This window comes from Nomascus leucogenys, chromosome 11 (genome assembly GCF_006542625.1).
Source record: "Nomascus leucogenys isolate Asia chromosome 11, Asia_NLE_v1, whole genome shotgun sequence".
Lineage (NCBI taxonomy): Eukaryota > Metazoa > Chordata > Mammalia > Primates > Hylobatidae > Nomascus > Nomascus leucogenys.
The window spans coordinates 66,980,479-67,005,296 of NC_044391.1; the positions used below are offsets into that span (position 1 = coordinate 66,980,479).

At 38.1% G+C, this 24,818-nt stretch overlaps 1 protein-coding gene across 3 annotated transcripts in view; it reads right to left on the bottom strand.

Moving 5' to 3' along the window:
• Window positions 1-24,818, bottom strand: part of SLC38A1 (solute carrier family 38 member 1) — a 90,703-nt gene that overhangs the window by 40,879 nt on the left and 25,006 nt on the right. For all 3 annotated transcript variants that reach the window (XM_003252256.3, XM_012510700.2, XM_030822680.1), the window contains exons 2-5: window positions 23,781-23,897; window positions 20,237-20,451; window positions 10,143-10,218; window positions 9,731-9,846 (exon numbers count right to left, since the gene is read on the bottom strand). In XM_003252256.3, coding sequence (XP_003252304.1) covers window positions 9,731-9,846; window positions 10,143-10,218; window positions 20,237-20,358 — 314 coding nt within the window. In that variant the 5' untranslated portion in view covers window positions 20,359-20,451; window positions 23,781-23,897. The remainder of the gene's footprint in view (window positions 1-9,730; window positions 9,847-10,142; window positions 10,219-20,236; window positions 20,452-23,780; window positions 23,898-24,818) is intronic.

A 24,818-nucleotide genomic window follows, 5' to 3' on the forward strand; every position in this document is an offset into this window, starting at 1 on the left:
TTAAAAGTCAATCTTACCTAGCCAGCCACACAAAAGGAGGCTGCGGGTGGCTTTGGTCTGCAGGCTGTCCCTTGCTGACCCCTGATATAGATGCAGATCTTTGAAATCATGTGCCTGACATAAGGTGAAGTTTGTGGCCAGAGAACAAAGCAAAACTAACTGGCCCACAAAGGAGCCGTTTTCCAATTAAACCAACTACCACTCTGTGAGTAATAAAAGTTCAAGCTAACCTTGAAAATCCAACTCTCTGCACCATACTTAACCTGCTCTACTGTGCTAACATGCACCTGGCCTACTGTAAACCAGACGAGTGAAGAGAGAGGGCATTCTACCAATCATGGAGGTAAATAATGCTGTAAAACCACAGCCAGTATAGTTAAGTTGTCTGTTGCAGGCTAAGAAAAATACACTGCACCAAAACAGAGATCACACTGTTGTCCTTGGATAGGACCAAGGCACCTGATGCAACTCAGCATAAATAGGACTGAGTGAACTCAGGGTATACACTCTAGCACATGCGCGCACGTGCGCACACACACACACACACTCATGCACACACACCCCTACCTTTCTGGGGCTAAGAGAATTGAATTCTTAGAACCCCCTTATCAGATGCATCACAGATGACTCATAAACTAGCAATAGCTGCTCAACTTCTAAAAACAATGGGTGGACTCATCTCCTACGCATGCCAACTATTTCTGTTTACAAAATAGGCACTCATTGTTAGTGCAACACTAACCACTTTCCCATTTCCCTATTTCTGAAAAGCTTCTTAATCCAGTGGATTTCAATAGAGTTCAATGGCACTGCCACTGTCCTTTTTCCATGTATTTCAAATGTTGGCAAGCCTGAATGTGCCCTTTCTCCCTCTCCTGGGTTATTACTCCCAAACAACAGACTCTGATGTCAATGATTTTTGCTGCCAGCCAAAAGACAATTTTCTCTTCAAATCATTTCTAAGGAACTGTGACTATAACTCAAAGAATTCTAAAAACAAGAAACTGATTGGCAAGAGGAAAGATGAATGTGACTAGTCCGATGGACCTCCTAGGATCATCCGGAAGAGTAGGGTTTCCTTATTGACTTCCTCTTAACTGCTCTGTCTTTAGATCACAAGGTCTGGTTTGGTATTTCCTAAGGAGGCAAAGAACTGCTCACTTAGGAATGCACGGAGGAGATGACTTACCATTTATAAGGAATAACTTGATAAATAGCACACAGACCATCTTCGTTGCCACTGAGAGCAAAATTATTATCTTGGTAGGTGTCATTCAATCTTTTTGGCATATATATAAAGTAATAAAGCAAAGATAGCTTAAGAACAGGCCGAGTTTGTATAAAGGTATGCTGCAATCTCGCTGCAACTTAGTAGAATTCACTGAAAAATATTTAGAGACATCAGAAAGTGATGCTGGTGCATTTGGTTAAGAATATAATTCTTCTGATAGAATGAGAAGACTATTTTTTATGATGGGATAATAATGATCGAATTCCCATAATATATGAGCAAAGACTTAGGGCAATATGCTGATGGGTCTATACTTTTACTTCTATTTTTATTTCCTCCTTATGTAGGCTCAGTTGAAAAACACTAAATTTAAAGAGAGAAGGGACCTGGTAGTCTGATCTCAGTTTACAGAGACTCTTATATTTTTAGACTTATCCTTACTGGAAGGAGTATTTACTGGTTTGTTTGTAAACATGGATCAATGGTGCATTGTTTTGCTGGTAGGGTAATTACAAATGGCCCACAAAGGCAAATATTGAGAGACAAACAGAGAGACAGGGAGGGAGAGAGGGCCAGAGAATTCACCTACAATTAAGTAAACAATCCACCAAAGTGAAGGTAATTGCTGTAACTGACAATGACAATTACTGTCCTTTTCCCAAATAGCAATTTAACAACAAATGCCCTTTTGCAATACCAACCTCATCTAGTATTTCTTAGCAGTCTCAGAACTATTTTGAATTTTCAAATGAAGGAGGCATTCCTAGGAAAGTAGACAATGAGCAGCCAGTCCCATGCTGACTTTGTGATTATTATTATCACCACACCTCCACAGCCTACTAAAAGTTTGAGGGTGAACTAAACCTTTCAGTTGATCTTTTTCCTCTCTGATAAATTTGCAACAATAATGAAAGCCACTGTTTTGCCCTAAAGCCTTGTTTCTGGTTTTGCAAAATCTAATTCTTACATATCCATTCACTCATTTCAGTAAAACTTTGCTGAGGGGCAGCTACGTGCAAATGCTGTTCTAGATCGTGTTAGCGGGAGGAGGATGATTTCAACAAGGAAGAATTTGGCGTTAATCCTGCCCTTGTAGGGCTCAGCGTTCAATAGGGATGGTAAAATGTATGCCTAAATAATGGAAGTGATACTTACTATTAGAAAGATACAAATTACACTGAAAAGGAAAGGAAGAGAGACCTCCCTTCTACCCGGGAGGATCAGACAAGCAGTTTTGGAGGAGATAACATCTGATCTAGGCCTTCCAGGACCATGAGGATTCAGAAGACAGAGATGAGACAGGGTAGGGGTGGGCTGCTGGAAAGACCAAGGTAACGGTTTTGAGGCAGGCAGCCTCTACAGAAAAGGGAAGGTTAGTGCGGCAGAAGCTGAGGTCATCTGAAGGGAAAAGAGGTTGAAAATACAGTCTGGAACAAGTGGCACAGCATTGACAGAGTCCTCATTCTAGCTTCATGGTCTATCTATCTACACCAAAAATACATTTCCTCTCTCAAGTTTTTAGTAGGTAAGAGGAAAAGGAAAAAGTCTTATTGCACTGGTGTTAAGTTCTTCAAAAAAACAATTTTTTCAACTAGATTTTTTTCCTCTAAAAGCAGGTTAAAAATAAATTTAAAGAGTCTAAACTTTCCATCTCCACTCCACCTCTAGACCTTTTCTCACTCTCCAGAAGTAACCACTGCCAACAGTTCTCTTGTGTACCCTCCCCAAATATTCTGGGCAATATAATGTATACATATAGACACACCCTCCTTCCTTGCTCACTTCCACCCAATATTCAGTTTGGATTCATGTAATAGTACTGTGTTACACAGTATTAATAATACTATGCTACACAGTAACATAGTGTTACACACTATGTTGCCGGTTACAACCTAGGAGAGTTTTCCTCACCTGCCCATATAAGTCTATTTTACTCTTTTAAGTAGTAGTCTAATACTCTATTTTATGAAAGTACCATGATTATTTAACAAGTTTCCTAGGGTTAGACTTGGTATTATTTGATTTTGCTATCACTTGGTGTTTAATTCTTAATAACAAAATGTTTAGTTACTTCTTTCAGGAGTTCAAGGGCTCCTGAAAGCAATGGGAAATCTTAAATTGCACATGCAGGAACCCACATGACAAATATGAAGCCGCTGAGAGGTTTATTGGTTTCGCAATATACTTTAAGCATACATTTTACTTCTTGTGAACAGGAACCTGACAGCCTCTGTCTACAGTTTGGTACATTTGATATTGCCAAGCCGTTTTCATGACAGTAAAGGGGACGGTTATTGGTGGAACACTAGCAAGATAATTCAGGAATACTGGCTGATTTTATAAGGTGATTTTAAAGGTACATTATATTGGAAAGTAAAAGGTAAGTACTAACTTGCAAGCATCCATTGATAAGAATAAAGTTTTTCTCAAGTTGTAGAGTAATAATGCAACTTTGGTGTCTGAAGAAGGCATCACCAAAGGCAGTATGGTGTTTTAGATCACGCTGGCTCTAGAGTCAAGCAAGCCTGGATGGGACGATGGCTCCCCTACTTTCTAATGTGTGATCACAGGTAAGTTATTAAGCCTCAGTTACTTTATCTGTAAAATGGGGCTAATACCTACCTCATAATGTTGGTGGTGGGGATTAAGACAGTGTAGCATATATAGATACTGTTCAGTAAATGTTAGCCATTATTTAGTGACTACCTAATACTAACTGTAGTATTTTAACAAATACCTACAGTGTGTACTACGCACCACGCACTACTATCACTCTCTCCATCTCTCTTTCTTTCTCACATACACACACACACACGCACACACACACCACTCATTTATTCTTCTTAGCAGCTCTATGCATTGGTGCTAATAAAAGTCTCCATGCATGCCACTTTTCAAAATCTGTTTTTAGATAAATTATCTTTTTCATTCCCACAACGACAACACAAATGAGATAGAAAATGGAAAACAAGAATCCAAAAGGTCTGGTATTATAATCAACCAAATAAAATTTAAACTATTGTTTTACACACATTGTACTTTTGTTTCACAATTAACATTTCAAAGAGATGGTTCACAAACTCAGTGTTAATAATAAACTGATATCTCAGAAGTGTCGTGAATTCTACTTTTGTTTTTCATGGTTTTCAACTTAAGGACTACATTATTAAAATAAAAATAATAATACATGCTAAGAAGTTATGGAAAAATAAAAAGCATTTATTGCTTTATCAGATTCTGTGTAGTGTAATAAACATCACACTTACCTAGTACTACGAGATATGTTCTAGAGGTTAATTTCCTATAAAATGTATGCCTTTAATAGAAATCTTCAGAAAATGTAACAAAATGTAACAAAACAAAACCCACCATTCTTCCATGTCAATATTGATTTCTAATCCCTACTTCTGCTATGATGGAGTTATGGGTAAGACTCAGATAAAGAGGAAGTTACGGTAGCAGGAAATTCCTTTAGCATCTATTGCCTTTTATTTGGGTCCCCACTCCTAGGAAAACAGCTCAACAAGTACTCTTTACCCTGAGGTACTTGTGCTTCAGTACATCCCTGACTTGCAGCCTCAGGGTCTAGCCCCACTTTGTTCCCCATAGAGGATATATACCTGCAGAACTATGCTAAATCGAGAGTGCCCACCAGCATCCTCAGAATTCAGAAAAATGCAAAATCCAGCACCATTCTTACAACAGGACAGGACTCACTGAATCTAACTGAATTAGAGTGTGTTAAACAGGGATGACAGCCATTATGGATAGGTTAAAAAAAAATGAGCCACAAACTCATCCAAGAAAAAGAAATCACACCAACAAGTTTCCAGATGACCGCAGAGAAGGCTCCACACCCAGCCTCAGGGAGACAGTAAGGAGCCTTCCCAGCTGCTGGTCCAAAGAAGCCTGGACAGTCTTGGACTCCTTTCCTGTGTTGGCCAATGTGAGTCTGGAATGGAGCCCTGTACCAGATGAAATATCTTGATCCTGCCAACTGCTTCTTGGCTTTGAGCAGCTGTAGGAGCAGCTGGTTTTACAACAGTCACAGAGTGAGTCCTTGTCCTGAGGTAGGAGAGTCCTAAGTTTAGTGAGAAACTTAAAGTTTGAGCCTTTGTACAACTACCTTCATGAGATTTAGCTGAAGACTTGGTGTGTCGCGCTTGTTATCCATGAATCTTACAAATAACTAAATGATCTATAATAGTTTCATCCAGGAAAAATCTTCCTTCGACTACAAAAGTAAATTTTTCCAATTCCCCACTTTAATCAGACTCTAAAGTGTCATGAGATAGAACGTCAATTATCCCTCAGCCAGTATAGATAAAAATCAATTGGATTCTAGGAATAGTAGATTGAATACAAGAACTTACTCCTTCTCCCTTGATATCCCAGTAAAAAGATTTTTTTTAAGGCGTAAAGCTGCTAGGATAAAATATAATAGTAGACAACAATGAAATTTTGAAAGCTGGAAAGCAGACAGACCTGAACCATAAATCGGCAGTGGAAAAAGCCAAGACCAACTCAGTTTACCTCACAGAATCTCTAAAAGGCACTGCAGGCATGACTGAAAGTTGGGGATAATGGAAGGGGTGAACTAAAATAGTGAGGATCTGTTGAACTTTTTTCAAGAAATAGCTAGATTCCCCAGACCAGGTCCTACTCCATAAAGCTGACTGGTTGGTCCTCTCCCATCCTGGCAACAATCTGAATATATGTTCTCTGGAAAGTATACAATATATGTTTCCAGGTGAGAGACTAGGCACAATTTATGGGGAAGAGGCATACTCTAATGAAAATTGGGAACTGAGTGAACACATGCCTGCTGGGATAATCATTCCAGCCCTTTCCCCCTACTTGGTTCCCAGAAAGATGGCAGTGAGGTCCAGGCCCCCAGAACAGGGGACTGGGAGCTGTTCTCTGGGTGATCTGAACAGCCAAAGAAGAGGGTCCTAGACAAATGACCCTGGTGGTTCCCAAGTAAAGGGCTCGAGAGCATCTTAAGTGAAGCTACTGCGAACAAGCCCCACTCATGTGTGCCAGGCTCAAATCAGCCTTGTTTTTCCCCCATTCTTGAAGACAGCAGATAAAGAGGAACTATCTGACATCTGGGCAAAGACTCTAAGGTGAAAGACCCCAAAACAAACAAAAATCAGCTTGTACCTCTGGGATATAAACAGCAAAATCCAGATTGTGGAAAACTTTACACAAATGGCCCTGTTTCTTAAATAAATGGCACAGAATAAAAGGAGAGAAATGGGAAAATATAAATTAAAAAAGACTTAAAATACATATCAACCAATTGCACTGTGTGAACCTTATCTGAATACTGATTTGAACAACCCTTATGTTTAAAAACATAACATAATAAAAGCAATTTAAATACTGATTGTATATTTGATGATATTAGGGAACTGTTGTTGACTTGTTTCTAGGTATGACATATTGAGTTAAAAGAGTCCTTACATTTTAGAGATATATATAAAATATTTAGGGATGAAATAATAAAATAGCTGAGATTTGCTTCAAGACAATCTTGGTGGCGAACTGACTAAAACAACCATCCATAGAAGGAAGGAAACATAAAAATCTTTTTCCACTATTCTCTCTACTTCACGTTTTAAATTGTTCATAATGCAGGAAAAAAACTATCATTAGAATCCTCAGGGAAGATACTGAAATCATGAAACAGAACCAAAATAATATTAAAAAGAAACATTCTTAGAGTTTTTAAGCTCCTATAAATAAAAAATAATAACAGAAATAAAACATTCAAGAAAGAGGGGAAAAATTGAGGACATATCCCCAAAATTACAGTGAAACATTATAGAAATGAAAATAAAGGAAAGATTAAAAAACTTAGAGGACTAGTCTAGAAGGTCCAAAATCTGGGGGTAATAGGAATTCGCCAACACAATAATGTAAAAAAAATTCCCCGAACTGAAGGCCATGGATTTCCTTTTTTTTTTTTTTTTGAGACAGAATCTTGCTCTGTCCCTCAGGCTGGACACGATCTCGGCTCACTGCAACCTCCGCCTCCTGAGTTCAACCGATTCTCCCGCCTCAGCCTCCTGAGTAGCTGGGATTACAGGTGCCCACCCCCACACCCAGCTAATTTTTTGTATTTTTAGTAGAGATGGGGTTTCACCATGTTGGCAAGGCTGGCCTGGCTGGTCTCAAACCGCCAGGTGATCCACCGGCCTCAGTCTCCCAAAGTGCTGGGATTATAGGCGTGAGCCACTGCGCCCAGCCTATGGATTTCCAAAGAAAGACCATGGATTTCTAAAAGAAAAGATTGCACCCAATGCCTGACACAATTGATGAAAACAGGCCCACATCAAGGCACGTCATTGTGAAACTGCAGGATATTGGGAACTAAGAGATTTGACAAGTTTCCAAAAAAAAAAAAAATTAACAAAACCTGGCTATATACAAAAGATCAGGAATCAGAAGCATATAGGACTTCACAACAGAAAAAAGCTAGAAGGAAATACAGCAATACCTTCAAAATTCTGAAGGAAAATTATTGCTAGTATAAAGTTCTATATGCAACCAAACTACCAATCAAAGGTAAAAGTAGAATAAAAATATTTTTCAGAAATAAAGGTCTCAAAAATTTTATTTTCAGTCACCTTTTCTGAGCAATAACAGCACATAAGTAAATCCAGAAAGAAGAATAAATGGAATATAGGAAACAATGGATCTAGCAAAGAAGAGAGGTAGAGGAAATCTCCAGAAGGGTGATCAAGAGAGGTTGCGAAATTAAAGCTACCCTTTATGCCTCAGTTTCCTTATCTGTGAAACAGGAAATTAATGCTAGCAGCTACTTCATAGAGTTATTGTAAGGATTCTGCATAAAACAGAGTAATGCCTGGCACTACTAGATGCTACTTGTATCTCTTGTAGAGATACAAGAATTACTGTTGTTACAGTCATCAAAGAATTGACTTTTTACACTAGGTGAATTTATAACTTGATATATTGCGATAACTTTAAAAAAAAGAAATCAATGTAATACACATTCTGAACTGAACATATTCCCAGCTTTGGAATGACTGAAAATAGTCACAGAACCATAGCGTTTTGGAGGTTGGCCTGGTTCTGAAATTTTTCTTGCACAATTTCCTTGTTTTGAAGAGGAAGGAACTGAAGCTCAGAGTGGCTAAGAAACTTGCTTAAAACTACATAGCCATTTAGAAGAGGAGATGGGAGTAGCACTCAGGTGTCTCGTGTAAATGCACTGAAAACCAGAAGTGTAGCTCCTCAAGCAGTCTACTATCCTCAGAGAGTCAGAATTTCACATATACCCAAAAAAATCACCATAGAAATATGTTGTCCAATTCTGCCATATTACCCTAAAACCTGGCACTCAGCTCAAGTGGAAAGGCAACTTACAAAGATGCATTCAGAAAGATCAAGAGAGGAGGCTAGACTTAAGTTCACTGAATTAGGCTGACAATATGGAAGACAGTGTATCGAATTCACCATCTTACACAGTCTTTTAATTTTAGAAAGGACACGTTAGTTTACACACACAAAAATATTAATGCCTAACACAGAGCAGCATGGATGGGCATTTCTGTTCCTGGAGTAATGGAATGGGCAGTAATATTCTTTTATCTGAGTTTTTGATGCGTTTTTTGAAAGGATATCCACAGTTTGTAGGATTAGTAACCATTTAGGTCACTGCTCTAAGGAAATGATGCTCCTGTCAAAATGACATGGCAACAAGGACTATCTAGCCAGGCCAATGAAAAGCATGAGTTTCAAGTCAGAGAACAAAAGGCAAGATCCTCGGAGAAGTGCTTTCTCCTTCACCTCACCACTGACACTCGTGTGACATTTGAGAGGGAATTAGGCTGGGCGAGAATTTTCTTAGTACAAATTATATCATCTCTCTTAATCTTGTTCCAACTAAAAATAAGCCCTCCATACATTTGCAGGAAGTCCCATTCAACAGTTTGAGATAAAGTTATTTAAAAAGAAAATTGCCCATTTTCTTTTCATTGAATCTCAGTGGGAAAGTACATGCTAATTTCTCATCTTCAAAACACTGAAAATTTCTATGCTTCTTGAATATTTATTACAAACAAATTCGTAATTGCCCTTTGATGTAGTACACGCTTCACAGCAATCCAAATGCCAAAGTGGTGACTGGCTGGGGTTAAACACCTCTTAATATTTTAACTGAGATTTAAAGTCACAGGTAGACTGCAAAAATTCCAAAAAAAAAGTTATTTTCAAATGTTTTAATCCTTTTCACAAATGCTTATTTCAGTATTTTTGATTAATAAAAAGATTTCCTCCTTCCTCTTTGTTGTAAGCATTAGGTACATTTTGGAAAATCACTCAAGCAATAAATATCAAAGTATGTACTTGTAACTTAGCCAAGCTAATAAAAAAACTATTTATAAATATTTCACATTTCTTCTATGTAATAAAAGAAACATACAAAAAGTTCAGCTTTAAAATGGAAAGTACTGGCACGTCAATACTCACAGAAAAAGTAGGATTCCAGTGTTTGCCAGGGCAAAGGCGAGTCCCAAAATCCCACTGCCCATAATGGCATTGCTTAGGTTAAAAACAGACATGCCTAAGGAGGTTGTACCTGGAATCTGAACAAACAAACAAACATTGACACTAAGCAAAATAATCCCCAAGAAAGTTCATCAAGCCAAAGCCTTTAATGCACTCTCAGGAACCAATATGGAAGTAAAATTCAAGAAAATCCATTCTTAAGTTACCTAGTTATTTCCTTGAATGGATTTCAAGAGAAAATACATAAAGTATGAGGAATATCCTGGTGAATACAGGTAGTTATGCTTTTGGTATTATACTACTTGAATTAAAAAGATTTGTCCCAATTTATATGATTAAAAAAATTAGCATACTTCATTATAATGATACTTACATACTCATCACACTTCTTTTTTTCCAAATGGCTGTTTGTGAGACTTCTTCTACTTTCACGATCAGAAATAAACTTGCTGTAAAGACATGCGTAATATATTTAACCTTATGATAATGATTTGAAGCTTGACATCTTTACTAAATGATATACTACTCACCAAAACATACATGAACATTCACCCATCAGCTCTCTAAGAGTTTACAGCCCTATTCAACCACCAACTCCCTCCACTTTTTTTTTTTTTGCCATTATGAGTTGTCTATATTCTCGTTTTACCAAATGAACGATAAGTGCCCCAAGGGCAGGTACTTTGCCTCATTCATTTTTATATCCTGCACTCTACCTAGTACAAAACAGTGCCAATAACAGGTGCTCATCTTGAGATGAAATGAAAGACAACCATAAGTCAAAAACAGCTATACATTTTGAATCATTTTAATAATAAATTTAAACCCTATATACAACATAAATTAATTTTTGTATAGTTTTTCCCTAAGTGGAAAATTAGATAATATCAAGACTACTATAAACCTGGTATTTAAAAGGATACTAGAGGCAAGTTTTGTTTTGAGCTCAGGTTCTTGGACTACAAAATTGTTAAATAGAAATTCCCTCTCCCTTGCAGAAAAGAAAACAACTGTTTCACCACCAAACATTCCTTCAGCACCTGCTATATGCAAGTCACTGGAACAGGCACTGGGGAGACATGGGGGTAGGTAATAAGTGATGCAAATAGGAGGCTACAGGAGTTCAGACTAGGAAATTACCGTGGGGAGGCAAGGCATATGGTTGATGGTGAAGATCAGAGCCAAGGCTTTAAGAAAGCAAGGGACTTAGAACTTGAATTCAAATCCTCACTATCTCTGAGGGCCTGAGCATGCTACCTTAGTTTCCTCATCTGGGAAATAGAAGTTAACACTATTACATTATCTTATCAAGTTATTGGGAGACTTAAATGAGAGAGCACATGTTAAACATCAGTCCAGCACCTGGCACAGAGTAACAGCAATAGATGTTAGACAGTCCTCTCCATGGGGAAAATGGGACTTGAGATGGGAACAATTCAGCCAGGCTAAATGGAGTAAATGATGTACAAATATACAGAAGTAAGAATTTAAAATGCTTTAAGAATCATCAAATATATTCAGGATGAATATCAAAACTTTATAGCCTAAATTTCTAATTTAAAAAAATTATCCAACAAATTATTTTGTCAAAGAAAAGTCCAACAACAGATGTTGGTGAGGATGTGGAAAAAAAGGAATGCTTATACACCATTGGTGGGAACTTATATTAAGACAGTCTCTGTGGAAAACAGTATGAAGATTCCTCAAAGAACTAAAAATAGAACACCATTCCATCTAGCAATCCCACTACTGGGTATCTACCCAAAGGAAAGGAAACTATTATATCAAAAAAAATCTGCATTCATATATTTATCACAGTACTGTTCACCATAGCAAAGTCATGGAATCAGCCTAAGTGTCCATCAACAGATGACTGGATAAAGAAAATATAGTGTCGATTTATACCACGGAATACTATGTCACCATAAAAAATAATAAAATCATGTCTTTTGCAGCAACGTGGGTAGAGCTGAAGGTCTATATGAAATGACTCAGGAACAGAACATCAAAACCTGAATGTTCTTACTCATAAGTGGGAGCTAAACAATGGGTCCACGTGGACATAGAGAGTGAAATAATAGACACTGGAGACTCCAAAGAAGGGGAAGGTGGGAGGGGGCAAGGGATGAAACACTATCCAATGGGTACAATGTTTACTATTTTAAAAGCCCAAACTTCACCACTACGTATTATATTTGTGTAACACAACTGGACTTGTACCTCCTAAATCTATAAAAATAAAAAATTAAATGAAATTAAAAGTCCATGCATAGGCAAACTGCTGCATATATTAGTAAGATATGTTAAGGATGCTTTTTGGCTCTTCTAGTCTGGAAATTCAATTACCTGATCATGGTTAGAACTAACGACAGTGAATTTTGCATTAATAAATATAAAACCACTTGAACTGGACTAGTTTAATGAAGCAATGATGCATGCCTATTTAAACTGTACATTAGATTTTAATATACTTTTTTCTGAGACAGAGTCTCACTCAGTCACCCAGGCTGCAGTGCAGTTGTACAATCTCCACTTCCCAGGCTCAAGTGATTCTAGTGCCTCAGCCTCCCAAGTAGCTGGGATTACAGGTATGCACCATCACACCCAGCTAATTTTTGTATCTTTAGTAGAGACGTGGTTTTGCTATGCCAGCCAGGCTGGTCTTGAACTCCCGGCCTCCCAAAGTGTTGGGATTACAGGCATGAGCCACCACAACCGGCCTCATACACTTTTTTCAATGATGCTATATTTCATAATAAAACATTTTTAAATGAAACATATGTATCATTGATGTTGATTTTATTCATTGACGTTTTTCATCTTTATCCAAGGGATCTGGTTCTTTCAGGCACTATTTCTCCAAGTTTGTGTTATTTCAAACAAAATAACCAAAGTTAGGCAATACACTTATTACAAACTTACTCTGGGATCATCGCTTGGTATAAGTTATACAATCTGTGGACACTGCTTTTGGCTAGGACTTACTGGGGATCAAAATGATGTGGAAGAAAAACTTTGGTCTCTTGAAACACAGGAGCTGACATTCGGCCAAGGAGAGACCATACCAGCTAACACCAGTATAGGAACGTCAGGCTGTGCAGATTAAGATGAGGTAAGGAGTCCAGAGAAGGAAAAAACCAGCACAGACTGGGATTAGCCAGAGGAAACTAAAAGACAAAAGCCTAAGAAATAATATAGAATGTTCTTAGCAAGAGATTGACATAATAAAAGCAATATATTTGCAGGCAAACTCTGGTGGTTGTATATAGCATTGCTGCTAATAACTGGTTTGGCTTTTCTTTTGTCTTTAACATTTTGAATCTTTCCACAGAACCAAGGTTTACAGATCTGGCTGCAGAACAGCAGGGGAAAGCAGCCTTCCCTTTCACACAGGCCGCCCTAAGAAACGTGGGGACTGGACTTTCCAAAATGAAATTGAGTCAAAATATTTAAGTGTTGTTGTCAAAAGACTGTACAGTGTCTCTTGGTATTTGTAGGGGATTGGTTCTAGGATACCCCTCTCTCTTCTGCAGATACTAAAATCCAAGGATGCTCAAGTCCCTAACTTAAAATAGTTATAGAATTTGCATATAACCTATGCATATCCTCCTGTATACTTTAAGTCATCTCTAGACTACTTATAATACCTAATACAAATGCTAGGTAAATAGCTGTTATACTATATTTTTAAATTTGCATTTTTTAAATTGTTGTATTGTCAATTTGTGTTTGTTTTCTCAAATATTTTCAATCCTGAGTTGAATCTGCAGTTGCAGAACCCAAAGATATGGGCAGCCAACTGTATTTTGTCAGGCTAATTTTATTATTATTATTATTATTATTATTATTATTATTATTTTAGAGACAAGTTCTTGCTTTGTGGCCCAAGCTGGAGTGCAGTGACACAATCATAGCTCACTGTAACCTGGAGCTCTTAGGCTCAAGTAATCCTCCTGCCTCAGCCTCCCAAGTAGCTGGGACTACGGGCACACACCACCACGCCCAGCTTATCTTTTAAAAAAAATTGTGTAGGGATGGAGTCTTGCTATGTTGCCCAGGCTGGTCTCGAACTCCTTGGCTCAAGTGATTCTTCCAACCTCGCCTTCCCAAAGTACTGGGATTACAGGTGTGAGCCACTGTGCTTGACCTAATCTGGCTAATTTTCATAACCAACTCACGTCTACTAAGTCTATCCAGCCGTTTCCCTTTGCCTTTCTTGTGAAGGGACTTGTTTCCCAGAGAGAATTTCCATTATATTTAAATTAATAGAAAAGCCTAAACATTTTCAAACAAACCGAACAAAACACCAATAAACTGCCTGTTATGGAAGATCTAAATTCCAGGCCTGGTAACACTCCCTTGGGTTGGTAGCAAAGCATAGGTGAGCAGAGAAGAAAGAGATCCAGGCACTGTGACATGAGGGGGCATTCAGCCAGGTCAAACATTGTACAGTTGAAGCAGATAAAGAATAAGTCCCTGTATGACTGCCAGCTGTTTCCTGCAGAACTTCTGCATAGTGAGAATAATGATGCTGACTGACAGAGCTATTTTAATGAGTAACCGTTAAATAAGCACATTAAAACACATTATTTGTAGAGTGTCTCCTTGATTCTGTCTCTTTCAGTCTACTTTCTGCAACAAGACTTAATAGGTTTTCCCAAAAATCTTCACTGCCTCCCCCACTGAATAAGCTTCAAGCACAAATTCCTCACCCTGCAATTTCAGGTACTACTTAATTTGATTTTGCCTCAGTGTTCCAATCTTAGCTCCCCCTGCTCCTCCTGAGAGGGGCTGAGGGCTGAGATACGACCAGGGCATTCTGAGAGCAGAGAATGAAAAACAAGATGGCAGTAGGAATTCACTTTCCCTTGAGGAGGTCCTCTTTCTTCCTCTCAGCCAATCTTTCCCTATCAGTTCAAAACCCTCATCATCCACAAGTCTTCCACACTCTGGTTTGGAACTTTTGGACTGTGACCTACTTATTACTTTATCTGTACCACATTCTGTCAACACTGAACTCATCTTGAATTGTGGTTGTCCAGTGCTGTCTCTCAGCTCCTTCTAATATGTACCTACCCACACATTAGCAACTCAGAGGAGCTCTCCATGAGCTGAATATGCATCTTCTGTTTAGAAATTAGGGAGTAGCTTAAGCTGGAGGGAAATTTAGCTCAATAAGAATGAAGTACTTAAAGCCTCCCTATTCTCTTTATGATGCTTCAACTTTTTCTTCTCTTTAAGTCTTTACATCTTTGCTTTGTATTTCTTTTTTTTTTTTTTTTTTTTTTTTGAGACGGAATCTCGCTCTGTCGCCCAGGCCGGACTGCAGTGGCGCTATCTCGGCTCGCTGCAAGCTCCGCCTCCTGGGTTCACGCCATTCTCCTGCCTCAGCCTCCCGAGTAGCTGGGACCACAGGCGCCCGCCACCACACCCGGCTAATTTTTTGTATTTTTAGTAGAGACGGGTTTTCACCATGTTAGCCAGGATGGTCTCGATCTCCTGACCTCGTGATCCTCCTGCCTCAGCTTCCCAAAGTGTTTGCTTTGTATTTCTATACATTTAAAAAATATATAAAACTAACTTTTTGTAATGGAAAATTCCATTCAAAATAACTAGGTCAAGCAGCTTATCACAAGTTTCTGTTATCTCACCATTTAAAAGATGCATTTGCTTATTAAAAAGCACATGACCTCCGGCAATATAATTGATGTAATATTTCTCTTTATTGACGTAAAATATGCTATGGAAGAAGGTGCCTTTGACATGTTATCTCAGGATGACAAAGTATTATTTAAAAAAGAGTTCTCACTGGGTGTGTCTGTACCCATAAAACAGTATTTAATTAACCATTAGGTAGCCAATTGCTCTGTGAACAAACAAAACAAAACAAACTCTACAATGGGTGATTGGGTGACCTGAACAGACAAAGCCTTAAAAAATGATGTAAGCTGTTATACTGAGGTACATTGTGAAGAGAGGCAAGCAACAGAAAGCTGTTATTTAAAACCAGAAACAAATCAACAGCAACAATCTAATTAAGGATGAGTTGTACAACAGAAAGATAATCTTCCTATTTTAATCTCTTACCAATCAGGTTCTTACTAGATTATACTGTTTCCTCTGAGAATTCATAACATAAAAGAGATGAGTGGTTGAACTTAAATGACCTTTTCTACTCCTTTCTCTGAAATGCTAACATTGTATTAAAAAAGAGAATAAAACGAAAGGGAAGAAGCAAGTAACAGAGATTGGAAAACATGAAAAGGGAGAATTGAAGAAACAGGAATCTAAAGAGAAGAGAAAACTGAGAGGTAAGCAAAGCCTTTTTTGATGGACAAATTCCACTGAAAATAGGAAAAAAAGACTTTAATTGTAACAGGAGGAATGAAAGCAAGAGAAGAATTTTCTGACATGAAAATTGAATATAGAAAGATGTTATGGTATCTTCTTCCCTAAGGTATAGAAAACGTAGAAGAAGAGGGATAACTTTTCAAGGGTCCTCTCAAGTGATAAAAATTTAGCCCACAAACTCCAAAAGATATATAAAGACAAGTGGATTCAGGGTGTAGTGACAAGAGTTGCCTCAAATTCTTTTAAAAACAAATTTTAATGAAATACTCTCAAATTTTGTTAAATAGTTCCTGGGTCATAATAGCAATAAGTATACAGAAAGAACAATAGCAGATAAATATTAAAATACATGCATATTTGTCTGGATACACTAGAATAATCTACTAATGTTTCACCAAATTTAAGGTGGCAATAACCAGCAATCATCCAAAACCTAGAGCAATGTCATTGCTTCTTGAGGTGGAGAAGAAAGAAGTGCTTGCCAAAGAAAGGGGACTGCATTTTTACTGGTAGACTTTTCCCATACTAAGAGGCTTACTATTGCCAGACACTGTGCCAGGTACTTTACGTGGATTTCCTCATTTATTTTCACAATAATTATATGTGGTTGGTATTATTTTTAGCCCCAGTTTGGAAAAATTAAGTAACTTGACCAGAGTTACATTACTATTAACCCATTTATGCCAGAGGTTGCAATTTTCTTTGTGCGAAAAATTAGACCTTGGCAATGACCTTGAGCAGTAGGATATAAATAAGTCCCACAAGCTTAGCGTTCCAATAATGGAACACTAGGCATAAATGGGCTACCTAACCTGTTGTGGCAGGATTTGAATATAAGCAGGCTAAGTGCAGAGCCTATGTTCTTAACCTACAGATAATAGTGCATTAAACATTCCCCAACAATCCCATGAGGAAAGGTATTATTATTATCCCCATCTTAAAGGGATGGGATTGAGGCTCAGAGCACAAGATCAATAAGATCTGTGATAGAGCCAGGATTCAACGCAAGTCTAAATCCAAAGCCACGTACTTTACTCTCTCTCTCAGTCAACACATAATTTGTAATGTCCACCCTGTAGACATTACCTAGACACTAGGACAGGCAGTCCACCCTGCCTAGACACTAGGATAGGCAGAAGGAGTATAAAGATGATTAAGACAGTCCCTTCTCACAAGAAGTTCACATTTAGAGGAAGAGTCTAGAGCTTTCTACTCAAAGTTTGGTTCATGGACCAGCAGTTATGGGCATCACGTGGGAATTTGCTAGAAATCAGAATTGCAGGCCCTACCCCAGACTTACTGAATCAGAATCTGCATTTAACAAGGTTTCCAAGTATTTCATACACACATTAAAACACCAGTTGGCAGCACTGGTCTAATGGATATTTTCAAAGGTATTGCCATTCCAGGTATAGGTTTCTATGACCACAACCCCAAAATTTGGGCATGAAATAAAACAACTGAACTGGAATAAGGGCAGGTGTCTGAATGCTCAAATGACTCTACTCTTATTTTCAACCAAACTTAAAAGAATAAAAGGTTCTTATTGTATCCAATTGCGAAGTTTCCAGGCAGAGCTATCAGCTAGATGCCAAGTAACACACCATCAATGTTTGTTTTCAACATTTTCTCTAGCTTCCTAAAAGTTCACTGTTTGGGGAGAAGCAGTTTTCTTAGATTCATATAATGGGACCTACCTTCCTCCCACAAATTTGAGAAAACCGCAGGAAGAATGAGGGGTATTTAGGTGTAGTTTTTGCAGGAATCATGGACTACTAAAATATGCCAATACAGTAAGCCAGATAACCCAGTAGGGACCTTCAATAAAATTGGCAAGGGTCTTTTTCTTTATTAGCTTCATCCTATAACATGTTGTTTTTCAATTGTCTTAGAGCCAGAAATGAAACAAGAGTCATGAACTGAGTCAGAGAAGGAGGGGAAATAAAGAAAAAAAAAAACCCAAAAGACTCATCACACTGCATTTGCAATACAGGAATCAAAAGCCAACAGACCTCCCTCTGTACCAATGCTTGCCCTGGTTGGAGCCTATAGGGAAGTGAGCTCATCCGGGCAAGGTGCCTAAGTCGCGGGTGAGAATAGATGTTTCTCCCATCTACTGCAAGTGGTAATCATCTAAAAACTTGACATTTTTAGTAAGTGACACTTTTAAAAATCAAGTTCAGATTCTAAACTGACTATTATAAATGACTCCCACCTTTAAGGCCCTTGAGGTTTGGATTGCTTTGATAATGGATTGCTTTGATAATTTTATAAAACCACATGTCCTACTTGTGGTGAGAATTCCTTCCACTGTTCAGTGGAGGTCAGCAGGGACTACTGAACTGTCCAGGAGTACAGCACATAAAATGGCCCTGGTAGCATTTAATAGAACTATTAAAGACTAGCTTTTTACCAATGCCCAAGCATTATAACCAGGGGGAGGAGGGTAGAGTAAAAATACACAAATTTTAGACAGACCTGTGTGTACCCTTGGATAAGTTATTTTCTTCCTCTGAAACTTAGTTTCCTTATTTGTAAACGGAAATTTTACATTTTTCTCATTTGCAGAAGAATACCTGCTGTGCATGGAAGTTATAAGGATATGTGGTAGCATATGTAAAATACCTGGCACTCAAGAAATGGGTATTATTATTAAGAATTACTCAAAAAAGATGAAAGAAGTAAGTACACTTGAGTCCCATAGTAAGAAACATCACCTAGCACAGTTGACCATACTTGGATAATAATGAGGAAAAGTATCTGAGTTGGGGACTTAACCTCCAAGAACATTTAAAGGAGGAAAAAAGGAGAACATCTGTATTAATAAATGATGGTAGCTAAATCCTATGCTGGGCTTTTAATCACATACTTTATCAGAATGTAGACTATCAGAAATGATTTCTACAAAGGTGCCTGGTTAGTTGACATAATGTTCTTATCCTCTTCCATCCCCAATTTCCTTTTGACCCTCCCAAAGTATAACATTGTAGGTGTTCTAACAGTCCTGCATATGTCACTCTCTTCTCCTAATCTTTCAGGAGGCTGTGCCGCTAACTCTCAAGCTGGAGGCTTCCTGCTAAGCCAGCTAGACAATCAGTGGGTCTAAGAATGCCCCAAATCATTTTTTTAAAAAGACATTTGGTTCTACTCTTGTGATGTAAGCAATAACGACCCAAGGGTTGGAACAACTTGCCTGAGGACACAGCTAGTGGCTGGGAGCTTCCAGGCCAGCACTCTTCCTACCCTGACCCTCTACGTCTTCCCCATTGCTTCTCTCCTCAGTCGTGGTCGCTTTCCTTCTCTTTTTCTTTTGTGTACTATGTCTCTATTATAGTTCCTCACAGAGTCATTTGGGCTCAACCATTATTATTATTTAAAATCCATACTACAAATGATGCTTATAAGGACGATACATTTGTAGTTTAACACAGATTCATCAGCAAATGCAACTTTGACCATTTCTTGATTAAAATATGTACAGATGACTGTAGTACACATTTGGATATGGGATGCAGTGAAATTCCAGTAGTCTGTTTAATTCATAACAGAGCTTGCTTGGGGTTCAAGGCATGCATATATTTTTATTAGTCTCAATTGAAAGATTTTAAAAGATGAATAAATTACTTTCCTATTTGCTTCATCTGCTATTGCAGACTATGCCCAACAGATGTCACATAAGAAATTCAAATTGCATCTTCAAATGGAACATAACTTTAGTAATGAATAATTCAACAGAATAACTAAAAACCAGAATAATTTTTAAAGCCATTTCTTTTTCTTTACTTTTTTTTTTTTCCAAGACAGAGTTTCACTCTGTGGTCCAGGCTGTAGTGCAGTGGCACGATCTCCGCTCACTGCAACCTCTGCCTCCCAGGTTCAAGCGATTTTCCTGCCTCAGCCTCCCAAGTAGCTGGGACTACAGGCATGCGCCACCATGCCTGGCTAATTTTTTGTATTTTTAGTAGAGACGGGGTTTCACCATGTTGGTCAGGCTGGTCTCGAATTCCTGACCTCAAATGATCCACCCACCTCGGCCTCCCAAAGTGCTGGGATTACAGGTGTGAGCCACGAGCCATTTCTTTCACTGGATAGAAGTGTTAGTGGAAAAATACTCACCTATTTATCTGACCATTTTCTACTTCGGTGAAATCATTGGAGTCATTGCTAATGTTATCATCCTCAGGCACTGTCATGTTTTGCAACTCAGTTAATTCGAGTCCACTTTTGAAATGCATCATGATTAGAAAGTATCTGTAGTTTGAAAATTAGTCCAAATTTCTTCTGTTCTGAGTGTATTTAGAAGTAGATACCCAAATGGAAGCTTGACACCCCTAAAATATAGCAAAATAAAAAAATAACTAAACATATGAAATGCTACTGATTAAAAATAAATTACCACAAATAAACAAGTAGTTAATTTACTGATTATACAACTTTTACATGTTGCTACTAGATGCATTAAAGCAATCTTTGTCTATCAAGTTATGGAGGTGTATCTAAATTTTATGCCTTTTATAGATTTCCTTCCATTTTTAACTATACAGTGAATCATGCCCCATAATCTTACCAATCAGGTTTATAAGAATATCATGTTAGCTGTAGGTAACAGAGACCCCCTTTTATGATATGAAGCAGTGTTGTCGTTGTTGTTGTTCTTTGAGATGGAGTTTCACTCTTGTTGCCCAGGCTGGAGTGCAATGGCACAGTCTCGGCTCACTGCAACCTCTGCTTCCCTGGTTCAAGCGTTTCTCCTGCCTCAGCCTCCCAAGTAGCTGTGATTACAGGCATGCGCCACCACGCCTGGCTAAAATTTTGTATTTTTAGTAGAGACAGGTTTCTCCATGTTGGTCAGGCTGGTCTCGAACTCCTGACCTCAGGTGATCCGCCCTCCTCGGCCTCCCAAAGTGTTCAAATTACAGGCATGAGCCACTGCGCCCGGCCTGAAGCAGTGCTTTTAAAATGAAAGTGATTCAGTTATTTTAATGTGTCAGATCACAGAGCACACATATAGCTGGGTACAGACTGCACAGACACAAAAGCACCTTCGGTTTAGCAATCCCAGCTTAAAGAAAAATGCAAATCCTGGGATCAAGTACCCAACCTGGTAGTCAACCAGTAAACAACAAATTTATGTTTTGAAATTTTGCAAGTAGTGTATCCATCAACTGCAAGAGATTAAATCAATCTCTTCAATGAAATCACTTTATGTCAGGGAATTAGGGAATTAAATACTCAAAAGGATTTGGTTTAATCCAACTGCTACTATATTACTCATCAGAAATGAAAAACTTCCAGAGTTCACATTTTCTCCCATATGGATGACTGTAGTTTAAGTTTCTGAGGGATTACCCATAGTAAGTAGGGAGCGAGAAAAAGAATTTTGGGGGCACAGCAGCCTCACGAATTAAAAAGCAGATGGCTTGTCTATGGCCATGCCACCCTGAATGTGCCCAATCTTGTCTAAAAAGCAGATGGCCACAGAGGCAAATGTAACTTCAAAAGCAAGGCGTATAATGCATGGGGAGCCTCACCGTGATACTCTCAGCAAAGTGATGGGGACCATGGAATGAAGCAGAATGTCAATGAGCTGGATTTTTTTTTTAAATGTCATTAGCAAATCCCCTTGGACAATGTTTTGAATTTTGTCTGATCCTAAATTCCGTAAGATGGCTGTAGCCTAGTTAACGGTCAAACCCCAATGTGCCCAACTAAGTAGTATTTCAAGAAGCATCTTACTAATTTCTATTATTTTGAAGACCCACAGAGAGTGCCCTAGAATGATAACTTTTCCAGGCATCCCCCTCTTTTCCTCTTTCCACAGCCAGGCCACACATTATTCTTTTCATTCACACAGTCTCCTATCTAGAATACAACTTCCCCGGTTTCAGGATCCTGTAATGTGCCATAATATACACATATTTATAACATCTCAGGTGTGAGGTGTTCCAGGAACACAAGTTCTAGGAACCTTGTCTTGTCTTCAGGGCAAGGTACCTCCTCAAGAAGGAGGAGAGCCAGGACAGGGAGATTTGACCCCATGACTCCTGGTCTGAGGCTGATTCCTCTAACCACAGTGGTGGTGCTAGAGACTGGCCCATCTCTGGTTGTTTCTGGTACTTTCATGCAGTGGTGATGTTTTACCATCTGCTTTATTTTGCAAAAGCTGAAATGAATTAAAATGGTTGAGCCCCACTCTTATCCCTTGGCCGTCTTTGATGAAAGCTGCCCAAATGGGCTAGACTGGGTAATTTCTAAAAGTCTTGCCACACTGACTCCCTCTTGTGTGACTATATCCCAGGCTACTGAAGTGATACTACAGGGCTGATAGAAAGTTAATTCAGTGGATGACATTTCCAATCTGGGTTAAGGAGACTTTTCTCTCTACAAAATGGAAGGAAATAGGGCACCAGACAAAAATTTTCTGCAGTAAGAAAGGATTGACTAATAATAGATCTCAAGTCTACTGTTTAAATTTTCATATTAAAAATACATATGTATGTATATATATGTGAGTGTGTGTATGCATATCAGACACACACGTGCACGTGTGTAAAACTAGTAAGAAACAGAGAAGAAGGCAAAAGAATGAAAACAACAGATGAAGTCCTGGCCACTAAAATTCAGTCAATATTATGCAAATATTAGTACAAATTAATCACAAAGAATAATTTTTTATTATTATTAAATAAGCTCTCTGAAACCTAACTTGTTCTTGAAAATCAAAATGGAAATTGAAGGGAAAAATTAACAAAATTAATGACACCTATCACCAAGGCTACACTTGAAAAAATAGTATCAATTCAACTTATCATATATTTATTGAGTACTAAGTGATGAAGGGATTGAAAAAGCTTGAAAAATGTTAAATGCAGAGATCTCAGGCAGCTTCACAGAAAAGTCACATTTGGATTGGATCTTGAAATTTTTTTTTCCTAATTCTAAAAGTAATACAATGCCTGGGCATGGTGGCTCACATTTGTAATCTCAACACTTTGGGATGCCCAGGCAGGCAGATCACTTAAGCCCAAGAATTTGAGACAACATGGCAAAACCCCGTCTCTACAAAAAACAAACAAACAACAGAAAAAAACAAAACAACAACAAAATCAAAACAAAACATTAGCTGGGTGTGTAGCACGTGCCTGTGGTCCCAGCTATTTGAGAGGCTGTGGTGGGAGATCACCTGAGCCTGGGGAGGTCAAAGCTCCACTGAAATGTGATCATGCCACTGTGCTCCAGCCTGGGCAACAGAGTGAAACCCTGTCTCAAAAAATAAATAAAAGCAACACATACTCACTGTAGAATCTTTAGAACAGATATTGTAAAAGAAATTCTACCACCCCCAAATGGGCCACTGTTAAGATTTTTCTTCCTTTTTTCTTTTCCTTTCCTTTCTCTAGCTCTAGTTCCTCTTCCTTCTCTTTTTTAAGTTTAGCATTGGTGATTTTAGATTGTTTTTAGCCTACTTTTTTCACTGAGTATTATATTGTAAGCATTTTGAAGAAAAGAAGTGATTATTTTAAAAAATATTATTTATTAATAAATACTAATTTATTAAAGAATAAATGAATTGATGAATTAACTAATATAGGTTTGGTAGAAAAGTTGGAAAATACAATTTTTCAAATGGAATAAAATGAGCAAAAAGAAAAAAGTTCACCTGTTATCTCAGCAAGCAGAGACGATCACTCTCTATATATATTGTTGTATGGCCTTCCAGGGTTTTTCTATGCACATAGGTATAGTGCCTGGCGCACAGTAGACACTCAATAAATATCTGTCAAATGAAAGAATGAGCACAAATAAAAGATGTATACACATTTACAAAAATGGAAATTATAACAAACATTGAGTTTTTAAAACATTTTTTTCACTTAACAAGATATCATTTCCTATCCTGAGTTATGTCAGTAAGCACAGGTCTACACCATTACTGTTGATACTTGGTTAACTCTGCCAGAAATTGACATCTAACCAGTTATTGCTGGACATTCAGACTGCTTGGTGGAGAGAAGATTGACAGATGGAGATGGGGCCTGAGCTGAGACTTCTCAGTGGAGGGAGAACATGGTCAATGGCGCAGTGGTGGGAAGTGCAGACTGAGTTCAAGAAACAAAGGACTATAGTTTCACTGAAAGACAGAAATAATCATCAGGCTATACGATTAATTAAAAGGCAGACTAGGGTCATCATGTGAAGATCTTGGTGTTAACATAACCATAATTACTATCTGTCAACATTTATAATAGGTTACAAATTACAATTTATTTAGCACAGAACATTTCTGATCCTTGCCACAACCTTGTGAGGTACTTAAGGAAGGCATCAATTTCTTGTTATGCTTATTGGTACAATTTATTAATAGTACCAATGTAAAATACATAATCTTGCTATTTATACTGCATGGTGTTATATATCAAAGGAGAGGATAAACAAAGAAACTTATCTGGCCTTAAGTCACTTAGAGCCTATTTAACCAAGCAAGACCAACACATCTAAAATGACACCATACCTCAAAACATTTGCATGATATAGACTAAACTACATGGCAGAATGAAGAATAAGTCTGGTTCAGAGACACACATACCTACACAGTGCATACATGCATGAAGGAGGGAAGGAAGCAAGGAAGGAAAGAGGAAATGAGAGCAGAACGGTGGAGAAATCAATGAGGCCAGGAGAGATCAGGTAAGTCTTA